This window comes from Podarcis vaucheri, assembly GCF_965113315.1.
Source record: "Podarcis vaucheri genome assembly, chromosome: 9".
Classification (NCBI taxonomy): domain Eukaryota; kingdom Metazoa; phylum Chordata; class Lepidosauria; order Squamata; family Lacertidae; genus Podarcis; species Podarcis vaucheri.
Genome location: NC_138767.1, coordinates 38,357,178 through 38,381,924, shown reverse-complemented (window position 1 = coordinate 38,381,924; position 24,747 = coordinate 38,357,178). Strand labels below are relative to the sequence as shown.

Genomic DNA, 24,747 nt, shown 5'->3' with positions numbered 1-24,747 from the left:
TGTGCATGCCCAAGGTCCTAGCTTCAGTGAATCTGTGCCACGTCCAAATCTGTGCCACGTCCAAATAAAATGAGGAGGACCATCAGCTCTAGGGGCCAAAAGTAGACTTAGAATCATAGAATTGAATCATAGAATCATAGAGTTGGAAGAGACCACAGGGGCCATCGAGTCCAACCCCCTGCCAAGCAGGAAACACCATCAGAGCACTCCTGACATATGGTTGTCAAGCCTCTGCTTAAAGACCTCCAAAGAAGGAGACTCCACCACACTCCTTGGCAGCAAATTCCACTGTCGAACAGCTCTTACTGTCAGGAAGTTCTTCCTAATGTTTAGGTGGAATCTTCTTTCTTGTAGTTTGGATCCATTGCTCCGTGTCCGCTTCTCTGGAGCAGCAGAAAACAACCTTTCTCCCAACTAAAGAGCCATGAAAACCTAAAACCCAAAGTACAAGATTGGCTCCACTATTACCAAATAACGGAGGTCTTTAAACAAGACAGGAAAATTGGCTTCCAGGTGGAAAAATCAAAACTTGAGACAGAATTGTTAGAACCCAATACTAAGAATTTGTCAAGAATGTATAACTTGCTGTTAAAATGGAATACACAAGATGAAGTAGTTAAATCAGCCATGATTAAATGGGCACAGGACATCGGTCATAATATAATGTCAGCTGACTGGGAAAGGTTGTGGAACACCGGAATTAAATTTACGGCATGTAGTGCCTTAAAGGAAAATGTAATGAAAATGGTTTACAGGTGGTACATGACCCCAGTCAAGCTGGCAAAAATTTATCATTTGCCCGACAATAAATGTTGGAAATGTAAAGAAACTGAAGGTACTTTTTATCATCTTTGGTGGACGTGCCCGAAGATTAAGGTCTTCTGGGAGATGATATACAATGAAATGAAAAAGGTATTTAAATATACCTTTCTTAAGAAACCAGAGGCCTTTCTCTTGGGCATTGTCGGCCAATTGGTGCTAAAAAAAGATAGAACTTTCTTTATGTATGCAACAACAGCAGCAAGAATATTGATAGCAAAGTATTGGAAGACACAAGATCTACCCACCGTGGAAGAATGGCAGATGAAAGTGATTGACTACATGACTTTGGCGGAAATGACGAGCAGAATTCGAGACCAGGGGAAGGAGACTGCGGAAGAAGATTGGAAGAAATTCAAGATTTATCTTAAGGACCATTATAAACTTGAGGAAGTTTAGAATGTCGAGATTCGATAGAGACAAAGGGTTGCAGTAATATAAGATCAGAATAAGAAAGGACTATAATAAATTAGAGTTGGAAAAAATATTTATAAGTTGCTGTAAAATTTGGACATGAGGATGCAGAAAGAGGAGGTATGGGGAAGTCCGAGGAAAGAAGTTTACGAAATGACATTATGAAACCACACTTCTTTGTTTGTTTGTTTGTTTTTTTGTGTTTGTTTGTTATAAAAACTTTTGTAAAACTAATAAAAAATATTTTAAAAAAAAAAAAGATAAATGCAGCAAATAAAAAAAAAAAGAAAACAACCTTTCTCCCTCCTCTATGTGACATCCTTTTATATATTTGAACATGGCTATCATATCACCCCTTAACCTCCTCTTCTCCAGGCTAAACATGACCAGCTCCCTTAGCCGTTCCTCATAAGGCATTGTTTCCAGGCCTTTGACCATTTTGGTTGCCCTCCTCTGGACACGTTCCAGTTTGTCAGTGTCCTTCTTGAATTGTGGTGCCCAGAACTGGACACGGTACTCCAGGTGAGGTCTGACCAGAGCAGAATACAGTGGCACTATTACTTCCCTTGATCTAGATGCTATACTCCCTTGATCTAGATGCTATACTCCTATTGATGCAGCCCAGAATTGCATTGGCTTTTTTAGTTGCCGCGTCACACTTCAGGCCTCCTTGTCCATGCTTTTTTTCCATCTGGAGCTCACAAGAACTCAGCTCCGACACCTCTCAGGTGGGCACCATTGCCATTCTGAGAGAACAAGGGAGGAGTTCATGGTGAGCTCTGACACCTCTTTTTCTAGAAAAATAGCACTGCCTATTTCACACCCTCCTTGAGTGTTTTTGTGTGGCTGGACTTGGCTACTGCTTTTTGTTCCCTTGGATAAAGAATGTGTGCGGAAACTAGCGTACTATAAATATAAAATTAAAACTGCAGGCTCCACCGACTTTTACCTCTGGGCCCATCCACCAGCGGCATGTGGCCCTCAGATGATTGCCCAGAAAGGAATGTGGCCCTTTTGCTGAACAGGGCTCCCCCTCCTTGAGATAAAAGGACTAGGACTAGGGCTGAGGAAGGCCTCTGCCTGAAGCCTTGGTGACCTACAGTCAGTAGACAATGCTGGGCAATATGGACCAATGATCTAGTGCTGTATAAGGCAGCTTCACATGCTGTGCTGTGCTGTCTAGGCCATTGTGCATATGCAGAGAACAGGCACATACAAAAATGGCCACAGAACCAACTGCTCCCGGTGAGTCCAGTTTGCAAGCCAACCAGTCCTCTGACTTTCATCCCCCAGGTGCATTTTAAACAAGCAAAATAGGCTTCCCTCATCTTTGTATTTAACTAGGTATGGGTTTGCCTCTCACGCAGATTGCACAGCAACTCTACAACTTTGCTGAATATTGCTGGTGCATGATGGAACACGCTTGCGCACTCTTCTTACAAGTCAGTGCTCTCTGCACCTTCTTTCTCCCCTGGAAGAGAGACCGCAATCTGGTTGCCTTGGCGACCTTGGCAGGTTTAAATGAGTAGCTGCACTAAAAAAAAATGTTGCTTGCATCCAAGTGCATTGATGTTTTAATCTGAGTGGCCTTAAAAAAAAAATATTAAAAAGGGCATTGTATTCTTCATGGCTCAACATTATTATGAGGTTGAAGTACTCTTGTGTCCATTCTGAGGGCCCACAAAGGTTTTCAATACAGTTCTGAGCAGGAGGAGACTCTTCGTTGGGCTAGGGAGACGAGGTGGTGTTTTAAGAAGCTGATTAGAGGATGAGGTCAGGTCAGGTTCCAGCTTCAAAACTGATTACAGGCTGTTGAATGTACTGAACCAGGGAACAGCTAGTTTTTCTTTATTATTTATTGGAATGAGTACAAAGTTAAAGTGAAGCTTTCATCTCGGGGTTCACCAGTCCTTGTTAAAGGTGGTGGTTTTGCCTTTTAAAAATTGTAACCTTCAAAAAACAATGTTTCCCAAACAAACATTTGCTCCTTACAGTAGCCTGTGGGCTTCTTCAAGGAGGGGTATGTGGATGGTTTTTATTTTATTTTATTACACTATACTGCACTTCCATTCATCATGGAACCCAAAGCATCATAGACATGGTTCCCATCTATGCAGTGACCCAACCCAGACCTTCAGTAAGGTGTTGGCCTCAAATGGCAGCAGATCATACCTTGAGCCTCATATACCTCCAGGTTATATCTTGGACTGTCAGTTATGAGAAGAAGTAGGGTGTTGTCCATAACTCCTATGAAGCTGCCTTATACCAGGTTGGGCTACGTATCTGCCTAATCTAGAACTGCAGAGGTCTTTCACATCATGTGCTACCTGATCCTTTTAATTGGCAATGCCAGTGTTTGAGCCTTGGACCTTCTGCATGCAGAGCACATAGTCTACTACAGGATGATGATTTCTCTCTCCTCTTTGCCCCATCCATAACAGGCAGCTTCTTTCCTGTGGACCCGCCCTTCTTGTCCATTGGTTCTAGAGGGCTTCCAGATCCAGTATTGTATCAAATATTAATCCTAGGAAGAGTAGACCCAGTAAAACTAACGGACATGACTAATGTAGGTATGCTAATTTCAGTGGGTCTACTCGTGAGTATACTTTAGTTGGATACAACCCACAGATTAGAACTTGGGACACTTCATACTACTTGAAACAAAATTTTTCCCTGCCACACACTAGCAACAACTAACTGGATCTCTCATAGCATTTAAATTGCAATTCAGCAAACGTCTAAATAGGACATGTCTTGTTATTTTGCTGTTTTTCAGAGTTCTGCTTTTTATTAATTGATCCTGTTAATTGTCTGATACAGATTTATGTTTTGTATGTTTGGTGGAAGTATAAATGGGCTCAGTTAATAATTCTGTATCCAGGTATTTGGCCATTAATGTTACTAGAGTGATCTTTTAAACCACTTTTATTTACTGTATCATCACAGTATTCATGTCATTAGATTCTACCTTCCCCCAAATATTCTTGGTGACTCATGGTAGTATAGTATTTCCATGACTCTTTTTATTGTATGATATGTTCTCTTCTTAAAGCAATCCTGTTATTAAAGATACCTGGCAAGAAGAGATAGCATCCATTTAATTTTAATGTTACTATTGTTCTTTACTGCATTTTGATTGGCCAGCCTGATGCACAAAAAAGTCCTTGGTCATATCTGTGTCTCTCTGAATGCCTATTGTGAGCAAGAGCAATCCAGGGTCACTGCCCTTTAAACACTGCCAGTCAGTTCTTGGGAGGGAGAAGATATGTTAGAACTGCCAGTGATGAGAAAATGTGGTTAAAGAAGCAAACAATTTTCAATTGAAAAATGACAGTTCTATTGGAAGTGCTCTTCATTTTAACTCCCCCCCCCCTTTAGACTACAATCTTATGAAACAGCTAGTTTCTTTCTCTTCCAAGGAAGAACTGACTTGCTTTTTTACTTTAGACTGGGGGCAGGGAGAGATGAATCCATGTTCTTGGAGCCTAATATAATGATTTAGAAATAAACATCACATAGTCATAAATCTTAATATTTAGCAGTTAAGTGGCATTGTGCCGGATTGAGCTATGTACAATTTCTGGGTGGGGTTGAAAATCTTTCATGTCATGTCTGAATATAATTAAAGAAAGAGGTCCCTGGGAAGTGGGATTAATTATGAAATCTGAGAATTGTAGCTTTGTGAGTGGAATGGGGTCCCCAACAACTCTCAGCACCCTTAACAAACTACAGCTCCCAGAATGCTTTGGGGGGGAGCAGCGACTGATTAAAGTGGCATAAAACTACTTCAGATGCATAGTGCTGATGGTTCCATAATGGCTAACTGTGATAGTCATATTGCAAATACATTTGCTTGTCCTTATTTCTCAAGTCAGGCATACCAATGGTTACATCAAAGCCCTAAAGGATGAGTGTTCTCTGCTTTTTCCTATATCACATACTGAAAATTTTCTCTTGTGTGATATCCAAAGCAGCATGTAAAAATAGTAAAACACATTACAGTAAGCCCCACAACTTACGTGGGGGCTATGTTCCGAAGATTGTGCCTAAAGCCAAAGTCACATATAGCCGGAACATATTGGGTTCAATCGGAGGTGGGATTGCCAACAATTTTTTTTCCTGGATGCTTACCCCCTTCTGCCCCCTTTTTATTTTTTATTTTTTTTGCCAAGCATGTAAAGCTAAATTTGCACAAGTTAATTGTGTAACTCATGGGGTTTCTGTATGAAATAATCTACAATTGAAGTATCGATATTCAGTGCAATACACTGTGGTTGGCTATATATGCCAAACCAGTATCAATGGTATTGGAATCTCTGGGTGAGGAAATAGGTTTTAAAAATATGCTGAAAACGTAACATAGTTGGTGCTAAAGTTGTATCAAACTAATGTTTATTGAGAATGTTTTTGTTAACTTCATAGGACCTCATTGAGTGTTGTAGATACACTTAACTTGGACTGAACTTGAAATGAAAGTGATTCCCTTTGATTCTCCACAGATGGTACCCGGCAGGAAGAAGCTGAAGGTGAGCTTAGTGAGGAAGATCACTGGTTTGGAAACTCTTCGGAAACCCCATCAGAAGCATCCTATGGAGAAGTCCAGGAGAACTTCAAATTATCCTTTGAGGATAGGATCCAAGAACAGTCCACATCTCCAGACACTTCCCTGGGGAGTGCAACTCCCAGCAGCAACACCCTGGAGCTAGCAGCTGTTGAGAACGAGGCTCTGAGGGACGTGTTACAGAATAAAGAACACCTTTCCCCCGGTGTGTCTTCTGCATGTGAAGATGACACTCCTGGCCCCAATAAGCCACTGAGTAGTAACCTGAGACGTCTGCTGGAGGCTGGTTCTCTCAAGCTAGACACTAGTGTTGCAGTTAATGGCAGGGTTGAGTCCCCTGTAAATCTTGGCTCAAACATCTCCTTTTCTCCACCTACGCATCATGCTCAGCAGCTAAGTGTCCTTGCTAGAAAGCTGGCTGAAAAACAGGAACATAATGACCAATATGGCGCCAGCAACCGGTTTATATGGAATCAAGGCAAGTGGCTGCCCAACTCGGCGCCAACTTGCGGTTTGTCTCCGGACTCAGCTATCTTAAAGTTGAAAGCAGCTGCCAATGCAGTCCTTCAGGACAAGTCGCTTTCTCGAACTGAAGATCCTATCAGGTTTGAAACCTTTTCTTCGCCATTTAGTTCCCAGTCTGCAAGCTCCACCTTAGCCGCACTATCAAAGAAAGTCAGTGAGAGAAGCATGACTCCTGGTCAGGACCACCCACCGCCAGCTAGCTCTTTTCTTTCTCTCGCCTCAATGACTTCTTCAGCAGCCCTTCTCAAGGAGGTCGCTGCAAGAGCTGCAGGCAGTCTTTTGGCTGAGAAGAAAAAGTCACTGGTTGCAGAAGATCCCCTGCAGCTTTCGGATATGAAGCAAGAGAAAGTAACTCCACCGCAGTCTTTGGAATTATTGTTACTCCCAGCCCCTAAAGGAAGAAGTTCTAAAACCTCTAATCCAGGTATGAGCTGTCATTCTGCTGAGAGTTAAAGCATCGTACGCATTTTCAGTTCCGCATTGTTTCAGTGCGTTAAGGAAACACAATGAAGCAGAAGGCAGTTAAAATAATGTATGTGATGGATCAGAGTCCTTAGCCTCCTGCGTGTTTGAAAGGAAACTGGTGTTTAATACAGTTCTCTCTGAAATCTGGGCTCATTATCCAAACCGAATTTAAAATAGTTTAAAAGACATTTTTAGGATAGGAGATAAAAGAGTTCTTGTTAGATGGCACATATCAGTGAATGTGTGATTTTTTTACTTAAAAGAGGCTAGGATGCATTTTAATAGCAGCCAAACACCATACGACATCTCTCTCACCTTGTCAGCGTCTCATCCTGTTTAGTTGTTTGTGTATAGTAAATAGGAAAGCAAGGTTCCTCTAGCCATGGAAGGGACTGTGCTTGCGTACACTTTAGGCCAAGGATGGGGGAACCTGTGACCCTCCAGATGTTGCTGTACCGACTCCCATCATCCCAACCAGCATGGCCAGTGGTTAGGGATGATGGGAGTTGTACGTCTCACAACATCTGGATGGCTTCAGGTTCTCCACCTTTCCTTTAGGCTCTTTTCACAGCTTCAGATGAATGTATGTTTGTCAGGGGGAAGGTGCCATCTCCCTTCTTGATGAAACAAGGATTCCAAATGGCTGAACAGGGTTACAGCCTATTTGCAAAGCAAGGGGTTTAAAGCCCGTATAGGTTGTTCTCTTCTTCCTTTGAGGACGGAGTGCCTGCAGGTGCTACAAATGCTACAAAAATCACATTTAAGTGTTACAAATAAGGTTAACCATATCACTAGGCAGAGGAAAATGAACAGGTTTTTCCTAATTATGCTCCGTAGAATCTATCTATCCTTATTTTTATCACTTTACTGCTTTAGTCCGAAAGGGCAGAATTCAGTTGTTTGGCCAAAGATAATTCTGCTAGCAAACAACAGATAAACATTTTAAACCATAGATGATAAGTAATGAGGTATATATGAATTCTAATTTATTCTTTAGTATACGCATCCCATATTTTTGTTTCCATGGAAATATTGTTGTAGTTCAAAGAAAGTTAACATTTAATCATTTAATATTGTTAGTATGCTTTTTAAAAGAAAGAAAGAAAGAAAGAAAGAAAGAAAGAAAGAAAGAAAACTTATAAGTAACCATGACTTTTGGAGTAGCAAGCAGCAATGCTCAATGAGAGCAGTGGAACTAGATTGCCACAGGCTTTCAGATCCTGGGTAAACTTTGCAGAGAACATTCATGACCATGTAGAGAACATGGTCTAGTGGCTTGTAGTAAAGTTTAATTCTCTACCAAGCCTAGACTAGGCGGTAAATAATAATAATAATAATTAATAAAACCATCCAAATGGAGTACCATCCATAGCATGCAATGAATATTCATTACATATGTTTTAGTATTTTTAAGCTGATCTGAGTCTCCCCAAACAGAAAATTGGGGTAAAAAGAATAAAACCAAATCAAACTTCGTGGGGAACAAGTAAAAAAGGAGAAACAAACAAAATATAACTTGCTGGGTGGCAATGGGAGACTTCTAGGCCCACTAACATAACTTCAAGAGTCAGGATAGCTTTCGAGCCTCTCCAAGAGAACCCATTTTCCTTTGTATAAGTCCATGTTTTCCGGAATCGCGGGTCCACTTGTGACATTCTTAAGGACACACACAGCCTATTGTGTATTAACAGGCCATTTGTGAAACCCCAGGTAAAAATCAAATAAGTTTAAAATACCTATTTTGGGTGTTGCTTTGGAAACATCTTACACAGACTTGACTGTTTTTTGGACACTTCATAGAAGCCTAACGGCCTGCTGGATCAGGCCAATGGCCCATCTACTCCACCATCCTGTTCCTCCAGGGGCTAGTCAGGTGCCTCTGGGAAGCACGCAAGCACCACCTGAGCGCAAGGGCATGCTCCCCTCCTGCCATTTCCAGCAACTGATCTTCAGAAGCATTACTTTGCTTCCTTGTTTGACTTGAAAATAGTTAACGAGATGATAATCAGACGAATAATAATCCTTTACCTTTTTCTCCTTCGTTTTTAAAGAGGAGTTGGGCTGTTTTTTAGGCACACGGTACTCTGCAGTGTTTGTCACTGCTGCAGAAATGGTACCGCTTGCAGAAAGAGGTCACCGTTAATACATGTTTTGGGAAGAAGAAAATTTTGAGCAATTGAGCTGAGTGTAGAAACTGAGTATAATGGCAGTGGAAATAAATCTCATGCATTCCTTTGATTCTTTTCATAACCATAGTTTTATGGCATTCTGTATGTTTATGGCATACACAGTATATTTCATTTTTTGAAGCTTTGTTATTTTTGTAGACCTCCTGCTCATATAGCCATGAGTCCTGTCCAGTTGCCATTAAGATAAATGTGATTTCCCTCAAGGATTATATCGGCAGCATTTCTCATTTACTATATGGCCGGGTAAAGAATGGCTCAAATAGATGGAGAATTTGCTTCTTTTCATCACCATTGGCATTTACAGTCTGATGGTTGCAGAATCCCGAGGAAGCGTCACTCATGCTTCCTCTTCCTCTGCTTCCATGTTTGTGGAATAGATACTGAGTCAAATACAGGAACAGAACGTGGGTCAGCACTATTGAACCATCAGCACAGCCAGATATGGTATTTTTCTAATAGGGTATCATTATAATTATTTCATTTATGCATTGCTACACACAAAGTATCCCAAAGGGATTTACAATTCTATAAAACAATATAAACAATTGCATATATAAAAACAATTTTATAAAATCACAAGTATCTATATAAAGCATTTTAAAAGAACAACATAAATAAAATCAATTCAAATCCAATACAGAGGCTAACTGAATGAAGATCTCCACTTAGAAGGCTTGTTGAAAGGAGAATGCCTTCAATAGGTGCCAAAAGGAAAATAGTGAAGGCACCTGCCTGAAATGTAATGGGAGGAAGTTCCAAAGGGCACACTAAAAACCCAATTCCAACATCGTGCAAGGTGGACCTCATGGTAGGATGACAACAACAGCAACAATTTGATTATTTATATTCTGCCCATCCGACTGGGCCATCCGCTGAAAGCTGCCTTCAAATGTCTTCTAAGATGTCTTCATATAGTTGTTTATCTGTTTGACATTTGATGAAAGGGTGTTCCACAGGGCGGGCACCGCTACTGAGAAGGCCTTCTGCCTAGTATCCATAGGATGCCCTCTGCTGCAGAATGCAGTGGTCAGTTGGGCATGTAGGGGGTGAGATGATCTTTTAGATGCCCTTGTCTTAAGCTTTATCGTTAAGTAGACTGAGCTTGAATCCTGGCAAGGTGGAGGCACCATGGGCAAACGCTTCCTGTGTCTGAGAAAGTGATTAATTGCTTGCACCAATAGGGTTCTACTGGCCCTGAAGGAGCAGGGATGCAGTCTGAGGTGCTTCTGGATCCAGCTTTGTCACTAGAGGTCCAGGTAGCCTCAGGGGCTAGTAGTACATTTTACCAGTTGTGACTAGTGTGACAGCTGCAGCTATTCCTGGACTGGGAGAGCTTGACCACAGTAGTCCAAGCAGGTTGAATTACTACAACACATTCTTAGCACCTACATTTTGCAGCTCCCTCCCTGTTGACATTAGGCAGGTGCCTCTGCTTGTACCCTTTCCAGCGCCTGCTTAAAATGTTTATATCCAGATACGTAGATGTTATTGTGTTTTCATCTGCCTTTAATTGTCTGTTATGGATAATTTTAATGGGTTGTGAGGTTTTTGTAAACTGGTTTGAGGTTTTATTGCAATCAAATGGTACGTAAATATGGACTGGGAAGCAAGGGAATGGAGAAAGTGGAGTTCACCAAAACTTTTGTGTTGAAAGGGTAGCAGTCATTTGGAAAATTCATGTAAGTACGTATATCTGGTAGATCACTATACCATGTAAAGCTGTCTCATTGTAGTTGTTGTTTATTAGATTTCTTGCCCTTTATCAAAAAGTCCTGGGGAGATTTACAACCATGTAAAAATGCAATATTGAAATGGACAAAACACCCCGTAGACTGTTCCCCAGAATGCTGTTTTAAAATATTGAAAAGATTCAATCATTTAAAATCTGGAAGGAATGTAACGGATAAGGAATATGTCCTGCTATCCCAAGGCTTTGTGCTCTGTGAATCCTGTCTAGACATTTATTTATTTATTTATTTAGGAAAAATAGTGGTTTCTCTACAGCAGCCTTTGCCAACTTGGTGCCCCTCAGAATTTCTGGAGTACAGCTCACATCAGCCCCAGCCAGCACTTGCTGTGGCCCAAAACATTTTGAGGACACCATAGAATCATAGAATCATAGAATCATAGAGTTGGAAGAGACCACAAGGGCCATCGAGTCCAACCCCCTGCCAAGCAGGAAACAGCTTTGGCAAAGGCTGTTCTACAATATACACATCCTTTCTAAACTTTTAGTAGGATAAGTCTGGTTTTGAATCTCGTAATGCCATGTTCCCAGAATCGTAGATCTGATTGATTCAGCGGGATCACTTCTGAACATATGTGAACATAAATATTCCGCGCTCTTTCTCGTGAGCGAAGCAATACCTTTGGATACGCCCAATGTTTTTATAGAGCTGAACTGAAATATTAGGGGAAATTTGTCTTGCAGGCCACTTGTCCTCCAGCAAGTAATGGGATAGAACCTTCCATTGGCAAGCATGCTCTGTTTCTTCGGCATTTACATTATTTGCTTATGAGGGAAGCAGCATTTTAATCAGATTTAGAAAGCTGGAAATGATTAAGAGAAAGTGGTGCCGGTTCCTATATGATCAGTTATGTTTCTGCCATCTGAAAATATCTGGTACAGGCTTCCTCAAACTCGGCCCTCCAGATGTTTTGAGACTACAATTCCCATCATCGCTGACCACTGGTCCTGCTAGCTAGGGATCATGGGAGTTGTAGGCCAAAATCATCTGGAGGGCCAAGTTTGAGGAAGCCTGATCTGGTACATGTACTTTCTAAAGCAGATGGTTAGAATAAAGTACACCTAAGAACATTAACTCTGCTGCTTACAGAGCAAGTTGTGGTTATTCAGCTGGACCCAATGCATGTTTACTCAGTAGTAAGTCCCAATGATTTCAGTGGGACCTTCTCTTAAGAAAGAGTTCATAGGATTGCAAACACACTTATTAAGGGATAAGCTCCATTGAACACAATGGGACGTACTTCAAAGTGAACATGCTTAGGATTTGAAGAGGCACACAATCCAAGCATAGTCTAAAGGTGAACTGGATTTACACTGGCATAGGAAGGAATTAAGAAGTGGGCTGAACAGGTGGGCTTTGCTTATCTTTTATCTCTTTCATTTTTGGTAGCAATGGTTGCACTAGCTGGAGATGATAGGAGTTGTAGCCTAAAACATCTGCAGGGGATCAGGTTGGGGAACACTGATCAACATTGCCAGACAGACTGTTGGACTTGAGCTCAGGTGGAAAAAATAAGTAGAAAATTCACTGATATCACTACTACTATTACTGCTGCTGTTGCTGCTACCGTTGCACATTGATTTTTAGCACCAACAGTGTGGGTCTGGCATTGCCCAGTGTGTGGGTGTATATACACACTCCATCCCACATCAAATAGCTCACAGTCTATTGAACAAGGATTAAGTCATGGATTTGCATCTGAAAAGTTGGAATTGGTTGTGAATAGTCAGATAGCAGTTGTGGTAAAGTGAGGATCAGGTGATTCAGGAAAGGCATAAAATTTTGAGGAAAGACTTAAAAGTAGGAAAGAGCAGTGTCCTGATTAACAGAGTGAGTGGGATGGCAGTTCCAGCATATCTGGAACAGTATGACAGGACGCAAGGAAAAGAAGTTTTACTTAACCTACCGTTTTAGGGAGAATTTGTTAGTGAGAAAGCAACAATTCTGGCATTGTTTTCAGATTATAATTCTCAGTGCCATGATGGAAAAATTGTATCATACATGATGTGAAATGTGAGAGAACTTTGCATTTTTTCTCACATGCTTGTTTTATTAAACTAATAAGATGGATTGCTTATATACTTAAATTGCACATACAGTATATTCAGCACTGAACATAGAATTTAGCATCCTGAGAATCTCTGGAAGCTTTGATATTTTATAGACAAAACCAAAGTTTCTAGTCTTTTGGGATTTGAAGACGCGTAGGCAACGTCTGGTGAAATCTTAGAAACTGGTGATTAAGCAGGCTTTCTGATGTTTGAAGGCAGGGCTTCAATGCTTTCTGTTGTAGCTTTTCTGTTTCTCATCTCCCCCACCTAACCTGTGTTGCAAAATAAATTAAATAAGGAAGCAGATTTGCATGTATTTCCTTAATTTGCATCACTTATGCAGGTTACTGATTTCACCTGTTTCAGCACAGGACACTTGAGTGCTGTATTTATTTATTTATTTGCTGAAACAGATTCAGAGTACACATGAACAATCCAGTAGGGCTCTAGCAAAGTCAGCTGAATTATATCTTTACAAGAAAGTCTGCAGCAGGAAATGACAAGTTCATGCAGGTTTTATCACTGCATTCCAAGTCGTAGAAAGTATTGACATTTGAGTTCTCAAAGATGAAAAACAGCTGATGAATACATTAGGGAGTGAGCTGTAATATTCTGGACATAATTCCTAAATATCACAAGAAAAACGCCACTGACTTTTGCAGTTTTGAAAATAATCAGATATCCTTTCGGCAGTCACAGAAATATCTCCTGTTTCCAAGGTAACACTGTAAACTTTCTCATAACAGGACTAGGAATTTACAGTGTAATGTCAGATGGTTGATTATGTCAACTCAGTGGGCAGAATCCTCTTCCTCTTTGCATTTTCAACAAGTTGCAAAATCTTTACCTTGCCTTGATAGCACCCACTATCAGTAATGACTGATGGCCACATTTATAAAAGAAGCACTTAATTTTTGAGGTGCTGGGACATAAGCCTGTTTATAAATCATATATTTTGACTCAGTGGCCTGATTCAGAAGTTATGACAAACAATGGTTTCTTTTTATAAGAATGAACAAATGTGAGCCTTGGACTGACTCGCTCCTCCTCCTTTAAAGTGTGAGGAGAGGAAATTTAAAGCTTCCAGTCATGGCTTGTAACAAACCACAGTTTCCCATTTCCTCTCCTTGCATGTAAAGGAAGAGCAAAGCGAATGAGCAGTGTGTGAGTCCCAAGTCTCGCACTTGCTCATTCTTCTAAAAACAAGCCATCGTTTGTTGGGCTCATCTTTTAACATTATGCATAAGTAGTGGCTTTGTGGTTGATTGCTCTGTGTATGCTCAAAGGCGCTTTTCTCTCTAGCTTAACCAGCAGGTGTGAAGAGCAGCATTCAGATATAATATATGATACTTAAAAAAAAAAAAGGATTCCAGGGATTAATATGGGGGAGTTGTAATGAAATGCTAAAGTGAATTCTTGATGCAAAAGTCAGGTCTTCTATGAAAAGTCTTGTGACCATTCAAACATAGCTGTGGTCCCTTAGGTGAGGACCAGCTTAAAGAATAAGTCAGTTGTTTTATATCTGAGTAGAATATGTATGGTCCTTTACTTCCCCTGGAAGGAATCTTCTTCCGACCGAAAGATTCCTTCAACCAAATGCAGAAACACCTTTAGTTCCATCCCTCATAAGTCCATGAGAAAGGAGCAGCAGTTTGGGAAGGGATTTAGCCATAGAGGTTGTACTGAAATCAATGGTTTTTAATTTTGTTATCTGGTTGCTCACAATGAAAGCAGATTCTAGGGCTCAAATTAAGCTCTAGACATAATGTGTAGGTAAAACTGAGTAATGAATTAAATAATGACCTCAGAGTTGCCTCTGAATCCTGAAGTGGCATCAGTGGTCTTCTTGAGCCAGAATGAAATTGCGCAGCAGCAGGGGCTCTAAAATCTCTCAGCATCAGTATTGCAAATGCAGTATGTCATGCTCAGTATTGCTTTCATTCAGGAGGTGTGGATTACTGTGTAATTTAATCACTTCCCTTTTCTTTGAATACTTCAGTGAAAGAAAGTGAAAGAAAGAAAGAGCCGAGTACTTTCTCTGTATTACATAGGTCAAAAGCAAAAAAAAATTAGCTGCAGGATTATATTCACAAGGCTAGGTAAAGCACAGTAGCATCCTCTGCTGGTTGACCAAAGTATGATTGGGACACTTGTCCTCTATTGCCAGCATCACTTTCATTGGACCCATAGGATTCCCATTCCAGGGAAATGATTATTCAACGTTCTAAAAGTTCTGTACCCAGAGATGAATGAAAACATTAAGGAAAAGCATCCAAGAGGTATTTCCACAGGAGAGAGATAAAATTTGCAAAACTGTATTTAGATAGAGGCAGAGACGTTCACTACAATTTAATGATGTTTTCTTTTCTTTTTTTATTGCTCTTTATCCTAAGCCTCAGAAGAAGAAGGTGGGAAACCTTTCCAGTGTCCAATCTGTGGCCTAGTGATAAAAAGGAAGAGCTACTGGAAGCGACACATGGTTATACATACAGGCTTAAAAAGCCATCAATGCCCTTTGTGTCCATTTCGCTGTGCACGCAAGGACAATCTAAAATCGCACATGAAGGTAAGGTCAGTGGATACTGGCAATTGAAGAAATCCAGTCTATGAGGTCATTGCAGTTCTTTAAAAACCCACTCGCTATAAAATCCAGCATGGTGATTGGGTTTTTTGGGGATTTTTTTCTAGTGCCATTTTAATGGATTCATTTTCTCCAGCACAGGGGTTGGGCAGGGAAAGCAGTAGCCTTCTTGCTATCTATAACAAATAACTTGCCAACGTTTGGCCACCATCCAGGAAACCCATTTGCTTGCATGCAAGGGATTGTATACATGCAGCTAAGCTTTGCAATAATTTTTCAGAGAGGTCCCCTGTGAGATGTTTGTGCCTAAATGAACACAAAATACCAGTCTGTGCCAAGCTTTTCTTGATAAGAGCCTTGGTCTAGTACATACAGCTACACATCACTTATAACATTATAAGGGTGAAAATGTACCGTATTTTTCACTCTATAAGACGCACCAGACCACAAGACGCACTTAGTTTTTGGAGGAGGAAAACAAGAAAAAAAATATTCTGAATCACAGAAGCCAGAACAGCAAGAGGGATCGCTGCGCAGCGAAAGCAGTGATCCCTCTTGCTGTTCTGGCTTCTGGGATAGCTGCGCAGCCTGCATTTGCTCCATAAGACGCACACACATTTCCCCTTACTTTTTAGGAGGGAAAAAGTGAGTCTTATAGAGCAAAAAATACGGTAATTATCCATGAAATGGGAAACCCATGGCCCTCCAAATGCTGTTGGATTCCAACCTCTATGAGCCCAGCCAGAATGGCCAATCAAAGAGTCAGATTTATTTGCTAAAAACCATTGATCATCACACTACAAACAATCAAGTTGGGAGATACATTTTTAACATAGATCAACTCCAGAACGTTGGACCCCGTTTTGTGTGACAAATTTTTGTCTGATTCATTGAGCCACTAGAATAAACATAGAAACTTTATGAAGAATCATGGAATTGTAGAGTTGGAAGGGACCACAAGGGTCATCCAGTCCAACCCCCTGCAATGCAGGGATCTTTCACCCAACATGCTGCTTGAACACATGATCCTGAGATTTAAGAGCCTCATGCTCTACTGACCGAACTCAGATTTATCCCTATCTATCAATCCGTAAATAACCAATCCCCCCTACTGTTTAAAAAAGGAAAGTGTCTGAAGAATCTCTTTCAAAAACCTGTCCTTAGGGAAATTATAGTGGAACAATATAATACTTAGTGAACATCTTCGATATCTCCCTGGCCACTAATACATAAACAACAATTTACAGATATTCTAATTTATCTCCCATCTAAATATACTGTGGACATAGTTTGGAATCTTAGTGCAGTTAATGCTTTCTCAATTGCACCAACAGATAACTCAGAAAAGTAATCTGAAAGATGATGATCAGATTAAAAACAACAATAAAATGATGAAAATTGCATAGATTAACAATGACATCTAGTTAACAAAAGATCCCACTCTCTAAATTTGTTTTTAATACAGTGTTTTGCAGCTATAGGAATAGAAACCTTAAGGATCTCAGGAATCAGTTCATATTTGGATATAAATATGATGTTCTGGGATGAGGGGAGTTGTAGTCCAACAACATCTGATGAGCCACAGGTTTCCCATCCCTGAATATAGTTCCAAGTACAGAGCAGGTATGATGAAGGTACATCATTGCAGAGGTGCCTGTAATACAAGGCATATATTAACTAAACTGCTATCAGAAACCCAAATATGTAAGGCATGTTCTACATGCAAAGGCCTAGGATTTCAGTATCTCCATGCATTCTCCCTTTGGGTATGTGAGTGTAGCAGCAGCAACAGAACTCCTGAACTGGGCATACAGATACACTAAGGTCAATGGAATTTATTCACAAGTAAACGTGACCAAGGATGGAGTTCTTAGAGTTTTATACACTGTAGGGAATAAAGGCTAGGTCATAAGGACTGATTCCTTGGAACTCTCTCTCTCTCTTTCCAGTGAATCAGTTCTTATGACCTAGTCTTTGTTCCCTACAGTGTGTAAACACACACACACACACACACACACACACACTCACTCATACTCTTATATACACATATAGATAGATAGATAGAGATATAGATATATTACAGGACATAATTGCTTTTGGAACTAATCGGAGAAGCAATGTGCTTTGCAGCTTGCTCTTGAATAATTCTGTGACTTTTAACCCGTGACCTCTGAACAAAGATGTGTACTGTGAAATATTCATCATTAAATTGTCACATATAGACAGGAGAGTCAATCTCAGCTCATCATGCTGACCTCCTTTGTTAAGGTCTTTTGAGATGTGCAAATAAAATGTACTGAGCTCTATAAGCACTAAGGAGGCAGGAAGGCAGCCAGTAGGAGATATGCACAGTATTGGTCTGAAATAAGTTTCTGCCGTTTGTCTGAGAGATGTTGTTGCTGTTGTTGTCACCGTTACCTAATCATCAACCGCTTAATCAGGTTCACCAACATCAAGACCGGGGAGAGACATTTCAGTGCCAGCTATGCCCATTTACCTCCTCTCGCCACTTCAGCCTCAAACTCCACATGCGCTGCCACCAGCACTTCCTGAGGACAGAAGCCAAAGTGAAGGAAGAGATCCCAGAAATGGATGTCAAGGGGTCACCATTGCTAAGTGACAACTCCAGAATGGGGCAGCAGATGGATGGGGCAACAGACCACGCAGGGACTGCGGCCACCTCTAAAACTCCTGAGGTGGCTGGATCTACCGTCCCACCTCTGCTAATAAAAGAAGAGCCCAAAGATGACAGCAGCACCTCCACCCCAACCTTCACTCTCAGTGTTGTTGACAGAATCACCAACAACACAAAGCTAAAAGACTCCATTGACTTTGTGACCAATACAACGTCGGCACTTTTCAGCCAGGACATCTCTGTCAAGATGGCATCAGATTTTCTCATGAAGCTCTCAGGTAAGGATGACAAAACTCTCTGCTTCTGGTCTGCATCCCTTTTTCCATGTTTTTACTCATGATGCCACCCTGTTAAATCCTTACAAAGTATGTATTTAAACACAAGTTTTAAGACATATTTAACTCGTATTTTTCTCTCAGAATAAGTTCTAAATGTTACCAGAAACTGGGGTCACAGAGACTCCAAGGTCAATAGAACTGAATCCCAAGTAAATATGCCCATCATTGGAATTCTAATGCATTATGTGCATTATGTTGTAGCACACTCTGGGATTATATTTAACAGAGCAGGTTGGAAATATTCCAAATAAATTTATAATAAAAACTACTGAGAACTGTCTTGCAATATTCAGAGAAGTGAATACTTAAGTTTCAGTTGGCACATGAATCTAAGGTTACTTCATATAGTGAGTGGCAAAGATTGAATTCTTCAAGCATCTCTACTCTTGGGTGTTTGAGATGTGGGCTGAAGTTCCTCAACTCATGTAAGACAGCTCAGTTTTATGTCCCTGTTTTATATTTTGAGGCGATGGATCTCAGGTGTCTCCCCACCTTGAATTTACATTAATAGTGCAACAACAACAAGGAATCCTGGAGCACTTTCAAGGCTAACTAATTTATGTATTTATTTCAGGTGCTTTTATTTCAGCTGAAAAGGTTTTCAGAGCCTTACAAGCATCAGTAATAACAGTCCCTGCCTTTAGGCTTACAATCCAATGATGCAACGCAAAAGGAAAAAGAATTGGGAGTCAGGAGAGAAAAAGCAAATTCAAGCATTTATAGGGGCAGAGCAATCCAAATTATAGGAAGCCAGCGTAATTCACAGGATAAATTATTCCGGTGAAATGTATCCCTATTCCAGACTTAGCTCTGGAGTGGGACTACTGCCAGCTGAGTTGGCCTGAGCCCAGCAGAGGGAAAACAAGCCTTTAAAATAGACAGCACCCTTTTCCCAGTGCAATTTGCAAGATCATGTGACTGACCTGAAAGGAATTGGGCTTAGTGGTAAGTCTCCCCTGCTCCATCACCCCTTGCCACACCCCTTTTAAGGACTTCCTCAGCTGAGCCCCTGCTAAGTGTATGTCTACCTGAACCTGGCTCATCCCATTGGATCTTGGTTGGGATTACTCCTTTGGTTACAAAGTTCTTATAATAATTCAGCTGTAATGGAAAGAGTTTAAAGAGAAGAGGAGCCAAAGGTTGCTACTATCTCAGCTGAGCTGATGGAGTGGTCTCTTTTCCCTTCTCCCTTCGCCCCACTGCAACCTGACAGGAATGGCTGTTACAAGTTGATAGTTGGAGTGGGAAAATGGGATAGAGCAGGTTTCTCAAGAGAGCTGTGCTTCTCCTTCTTCTTTCTCCCTCACTGCAGCTTGATGGAACGGCTATTGCCAGATAACAGGAATGGATCAGACTTCTCAGCAGAGCTGATGAAGTGGCCCTACTTCTCTACTGTCCCTCTCTGCTGAAATTTGGCTCTTAATCAATGAAAGCTCACGCCATGATTAATTTGCTAGTTTTTAAAGTGCTATAAGGCTAACATGGTTGGTTTTGCTGCAGAACAGACTAATGCAGCACATCCCTCTGGAAATTAATAATGTGATCCCAGTTTTTGTATCTGAGCATTCAAAAGAACATAATAATTTGCCCTAAATTGTTATGCATTAGCTATGCAGCTGCACTGATGCCCCAATGTCTTGTGGAACCACGACAGCAGGCAGTTAAATCACTGGTGTGATCACATAACTAAAGTGTTGACCAGTTTGGCAGGGTGCCAGCACTGGGATATCACTAATCATGATGCTCTTGCTGAGTGATGTGCAGAATATTTTGCAACTCTGCTTCTTGCCATGTTGGGGTTCTGTCATTCTGACTGTCTTCACTTACAGGTTTGTGTTCAAAAAAGAGTGTAAAACTCTGAAACTTCCCTTCTGTTACAGTATGTGTTTGAACTGATGTGCGTGTCCAGCACTCACATGTACAGTATTCATACACACACCATAACGAGAAATTTAGGATCTTTTGCTGGAGTTATAACATGCATCTGTTTATGAATATGTGATTGCCCTCAACCCCATACCCATAAGAAGTTCTTAAACAAAAAGAATAAAGAAAGCTTGGTTTATTATATGAAATGAAAATGACAAATATATAAATGCTGCTTCAGGCAGAAAAATTACAACTTAAGCAGGCCGCAAACCCTACAACACCTACTCACCTAAAGAGTGGGAAATTCGCTGAGTATTCTCAAAGCCTACAAAAGTGAGTGTGACAATTTGGGCCAGCAGGACTCACCCTAATAGTAAGTTTAGAAATGAGGGGGTTAGTATACCTGTCCTTAAGCGAAATGGGGTTGTGCTGATTCCTTGGGAGCGCTGTGTGAGTTGCTTTCAATGGAACTGGGAGAACCCAACTAACTCCTGAAAATCCAGGTGTTTTATAATATTTCATGCTAATGCATCTTACTGGGCGAGGGGGCCTTGAGATGAGCAATTCCTGCAGTTCCAGCAGTTATTATTGTTTTTCTTCCAGAGTTTCCTACCCATTTCTTACCTCGCCCATGTTGCAAATTAGGAGTTTGAAAGGATATTATCCTAGTGCATGATGTCTAAACTGGTCACCCTTTGTTTGCTCCTTGCCTTCAAATTATCTTGATGGCCCCCATTCAGGTGGTAAATAGGCTGTACTGACAACTGAATTTACATGTGTTGACCTTTATGCCAGGTCTGAGGGACTCAGAATTTCTTGAATACCCTCCAGGAGATGAGGCTGGAATCAGACTTGTACCAAGGTCACCAGAGTTCATCATGGAGGGTCTCCTGTCCTATTAGGATTATGTCAGTTTTCTTACCTATGCCATGATCTACAGTAATAAACCACAGAATAGGCTCAGATTGACACATATACCTATTCATGCTTCCTCCCCAAATGTTTAGCGCCCCCCAATCATAACAGTTAATATTGTTCCTAGTGGATCCAAGAGGATCGGGGGGAAATAATTTTTATTTTCTCTTTTGTTGCTGATGCAATGGAAAATGCAGATATGCCATTTATTATGACTATTGCTAGCACTTGAGACTTTTTCTGAAAAAACCTCACTTGGTGAAGGGAAAGGGGAAAGCCTCTCTGGGGAGAGCATTCCATAACAGGTGTGTTAACACTGAAAAGTTCCTTCACCAAAGAGCCATCTGCTGCACTGAAGATGGGGAGGAATGTAGAGAAGGGTGGGCTTGTAGAAAGAGTAGCCAATATGGTGTCATCGAGGCTTCCATAATCCCTGCCCATTGGCCATGCTGACTTAGGCTGATGGTGGCCACAATGCCCACCCATGCTTAATTGTCTTGATTTGCCCTAAATGTTGGATTTCTGGGGTTACAAAAACTGCTATTGGCAAACGTAGGATAGAGAGGAGATTTGTAAAGACGAATTGACAATTAAAGATGCTTAACAAATGCAGTTTGATATGCTAAGAGCAAGCAATTTCTACTAGATTTCTAAGAGGCACACTTCCTAGGGAGTAAGTGCAGTATTGGGATTTACTTCCAAGTAAACATGCATTGAAGGGATGCCGGTGGCGCTGTGGGTTAAACCCTGCGATGGGGTGAGCTCCCGTTGCTCGGTCCGTGTTCCTGCCAACCTAGCAGTTCGAAAGCACGTCAAAGTGCAAGTAGATAAATAGGTACCGCTCCGGCGGGAAGGTAAATGGTGTTTCCGTGCACTGCTTTGGTTTGCCAGAAGCGGCTTAGTCATGCTGGCCACATGACCCAGAAGCTGTATGCTGGCTCCCTCGGCCAATAAAGCGAGATGAGCGCCGCAACCCCAGAGTCGGCCATGAATGGACCTAATAGTTGGGTCCCTTTACCTTTACCTTTTAAACATGCATTGGATTATAGTGACATAAAATTATGAGGAACTGATAGGTGTTTAGAATTAGGAACACACTGATATCCCTTCCCCCTTTTTCAAACCCAAATCCAATCAAATGACTTGGTGATAGCAGAGCCTGTGGTGTCTGAAAGAAAGGCAACAAAAAGCATTTTAGGGGGAGAGGATAACAGAATACAGACAGAATACAGTTTCACTCTTCATTTTTTTTATTTAGAAATTGATCTTTAGTGTTCAACAGACAGGAATAGTAAAGGCCCCCCAATGTGCATTTTTCATGCAAAAAAAGGCCCATGCGCTCATTTTATAGTGTCTTAACGAAAGGTCCTGAAACCTGACTTGTGTGCACTGTTACCTAGCAACATGTTATAAAGTCACTGAAGGAATGGAATATATCTGAAAGATGAAAATGTAGATATGTCAATGCCACACAAGGGGAAAGATGTTATGCTAAAGGAAGAAATTAAACCCATTGATCAGAGCAATGTGTATCCAAAATAGTGTGTGGAATTGTACATTTGACCAGCACTGTGATACTTAACAGAGTTCCAGCTCATAAAACAGCAGGCGATGATGTTTTATTTAGTGGGCTTGCGAAATTTACTAGCAATGTTTTAGGAGAGTATTTCCATTTATTATAATATGAACAACAGCAGAAACTTAGATGGAGCCTGAGGATAGTTCCCTGTCAGCTTTTTCTGCAAAATTGAACTTTATCCCCACTCACCCAGCTTGCTTTGGCCCAGATCGATGCATTGCAGGCTTCTCTGCAAACGAGCAAAATAGAAAGGGTGTAATTAAAGAAAGGAAAAAGTGCCAGGGCTAGACAGCTATATGTCTGATTGGAGCAAACTGCATATGCTGCCACGGCAGGCATTATTTGAGGAATCCTATGGGCTTGGAGCATGGGGAGCTCCCTCTTTTGTTCTGTGAAACACTTATCTCCATTGTCCCAAAACCTGACAAAGATTTTTTTTTTAAATGATGTAGTTCTGCTTCATGGATGCAACAGAATTCCATAGGCAGCTTGAAGCATTACTGCCTAGTGAGGATCCTAACTTTTTGGAATTCCAATAGATTAACCAGTGGGATGAATTAGTGCTTCTTCCCCCAGACTGCATCAGAAAGTATATTCTAGGATTGGCATTCAGAAGGCATCAGCTATCTGGTTGCCTTTTGTGTAGGAATTTATCAGTACTTTTTGCCTCTTGAAGCCTGCCAATTTGGTTTTCTGTGTAGAGTTCCCTGCCCTGCACCATCATCCCAAACTGTTCCCCATGACTCTTGTGAACTTGCTGTCTTCTGATTATACATTTACGCACTTCACTGAACCCTTTCCTCCCCTTCTGTTAACAGCTGCAAATCAAAAAGAACCCTTGCCTCCTACATTTAAAGTGAAAGATGAACCGAAAGATGAGGAAAATGCAAGCTCCACTTTTCCGAAATCTACTTACGTTTTTAGTCCTGAGCCTGAAACATCTTCCGCAAGCCTTCCCGAGGAGAATCTCAAGCCACAAGAAGTGCCGGCGAATGTATTGCAGCAGGACATGTCTGTCAAAGCAGCATCCGAACTTCTTATGAAGCTATCAGGTACCAGATTGGTTTTTAAAGTATTCAACTTTCTGGTTTTTAGTTGTGAAGTTGTCTGTTGCCTCATTTTAGTTACAACAAAGAGGGCTTTAATGGCTAATTACTGTGATGCACTGATGTTGACTTTCTAATAACCACGATCAAATTATTGCAAAATATTTCTGGTTCCTCTTCATGAGCTTTTTGCAGTTCCATATTTGGGACAGCTACAGCTTTGGGATACCCTAGAGCATGGGTAGGCAAACTAAGGCCTGGGGGCCGGATCCGGCCCAATCGCCTTCTAAATCCAGCCCGCGGGCAGTCCAGGAATCAGCGTGTTTTTACATTAGTAGAATGTGTCCTTTTATTTAAAATGCACCTCTGGGTTATTTGCGGGGCCTGCCTGGTGTTTTTACATGAGTAGAATGTGTGCTTTTATTTAAAATGAATCTCTGGGTTATTTGTGGGGCATAGGAATTCGTTCATTTCCCCCTCCCCAAATATAGTCCGGCTCCCCACAGGGTCTGAGGGACAGTCGACCGGCCCCCTGCTGAAAAAGTTTGCTGACCCCTGCCCTAGAGGATGCTGCAATTCAGAATGTAGGGACATCATACAGGCTTCATGTATGGGAAGTTTTTAATGTTTGATGCTGTACTGTTTTTAATATTCAGTTGGAAGCCGCCCAGAGTGGCTGGGGAAACCCAGCCAGATGGGCGGGGTATAAATAATATATTATTATTATTATTATTATTATTATTATTATTATTATTCATGTATCAAGTGTTGTGCTCTAAGCCTGCATCTGCCCCCAGGTGAGTGGGCTTGCTACTAGCCTCCCATATGTAGAACTGGGTAAAGAACTGTTGCTCTCCAAGTGTGGATTGTATGGTACACAGCATCATCCATGCACAAGAATGCGGTATCAGCAGGCATGAGGAAGCCTCAAACATGGGATGGGGATTCCTAAAGCAGGAGTAGGGAAACCCCTGGGCTATGAGCTAATCATGCCCCCACCCCAGGATTTCCA

General features: G+C 41.2%; 1 protein-coding gene across 5 annotated transcripts in view; it reads left to right on the top strand.

Annotated features, from left to right (window-relative positions):
- ZNF827 (zinc finger protein 827) overlaps nt 1-24,747 on the top strand; it is a 124,244-nt gene that overhangs the window by 26,179 nt on the left and 73,318 nt on the right. For all 5 annotated transcript variants that reach the window (XM_082237547.1, XM_082237546.1, XM_082237545.1 and 2 more), the window contains exons 2-5: nt 5,733-6,743; nt 15,166-15,338; nt 17,795-18,266; nt 23,508-23,741. In XM_082237547.1, the coding sequence (XP_082093673.1) occupies nt 5,733-6,743; nt 15,166-15,338; nt 17,795-18,266; nt 23,508-23,741 (1,890 nt within the window). The remainder of the gene's footprint in view (nt 1-5,732; nt 6,744-15,165; nt 15,339-17,794; nt 18,267-23,507; nt 23,742-24,747) is intronic.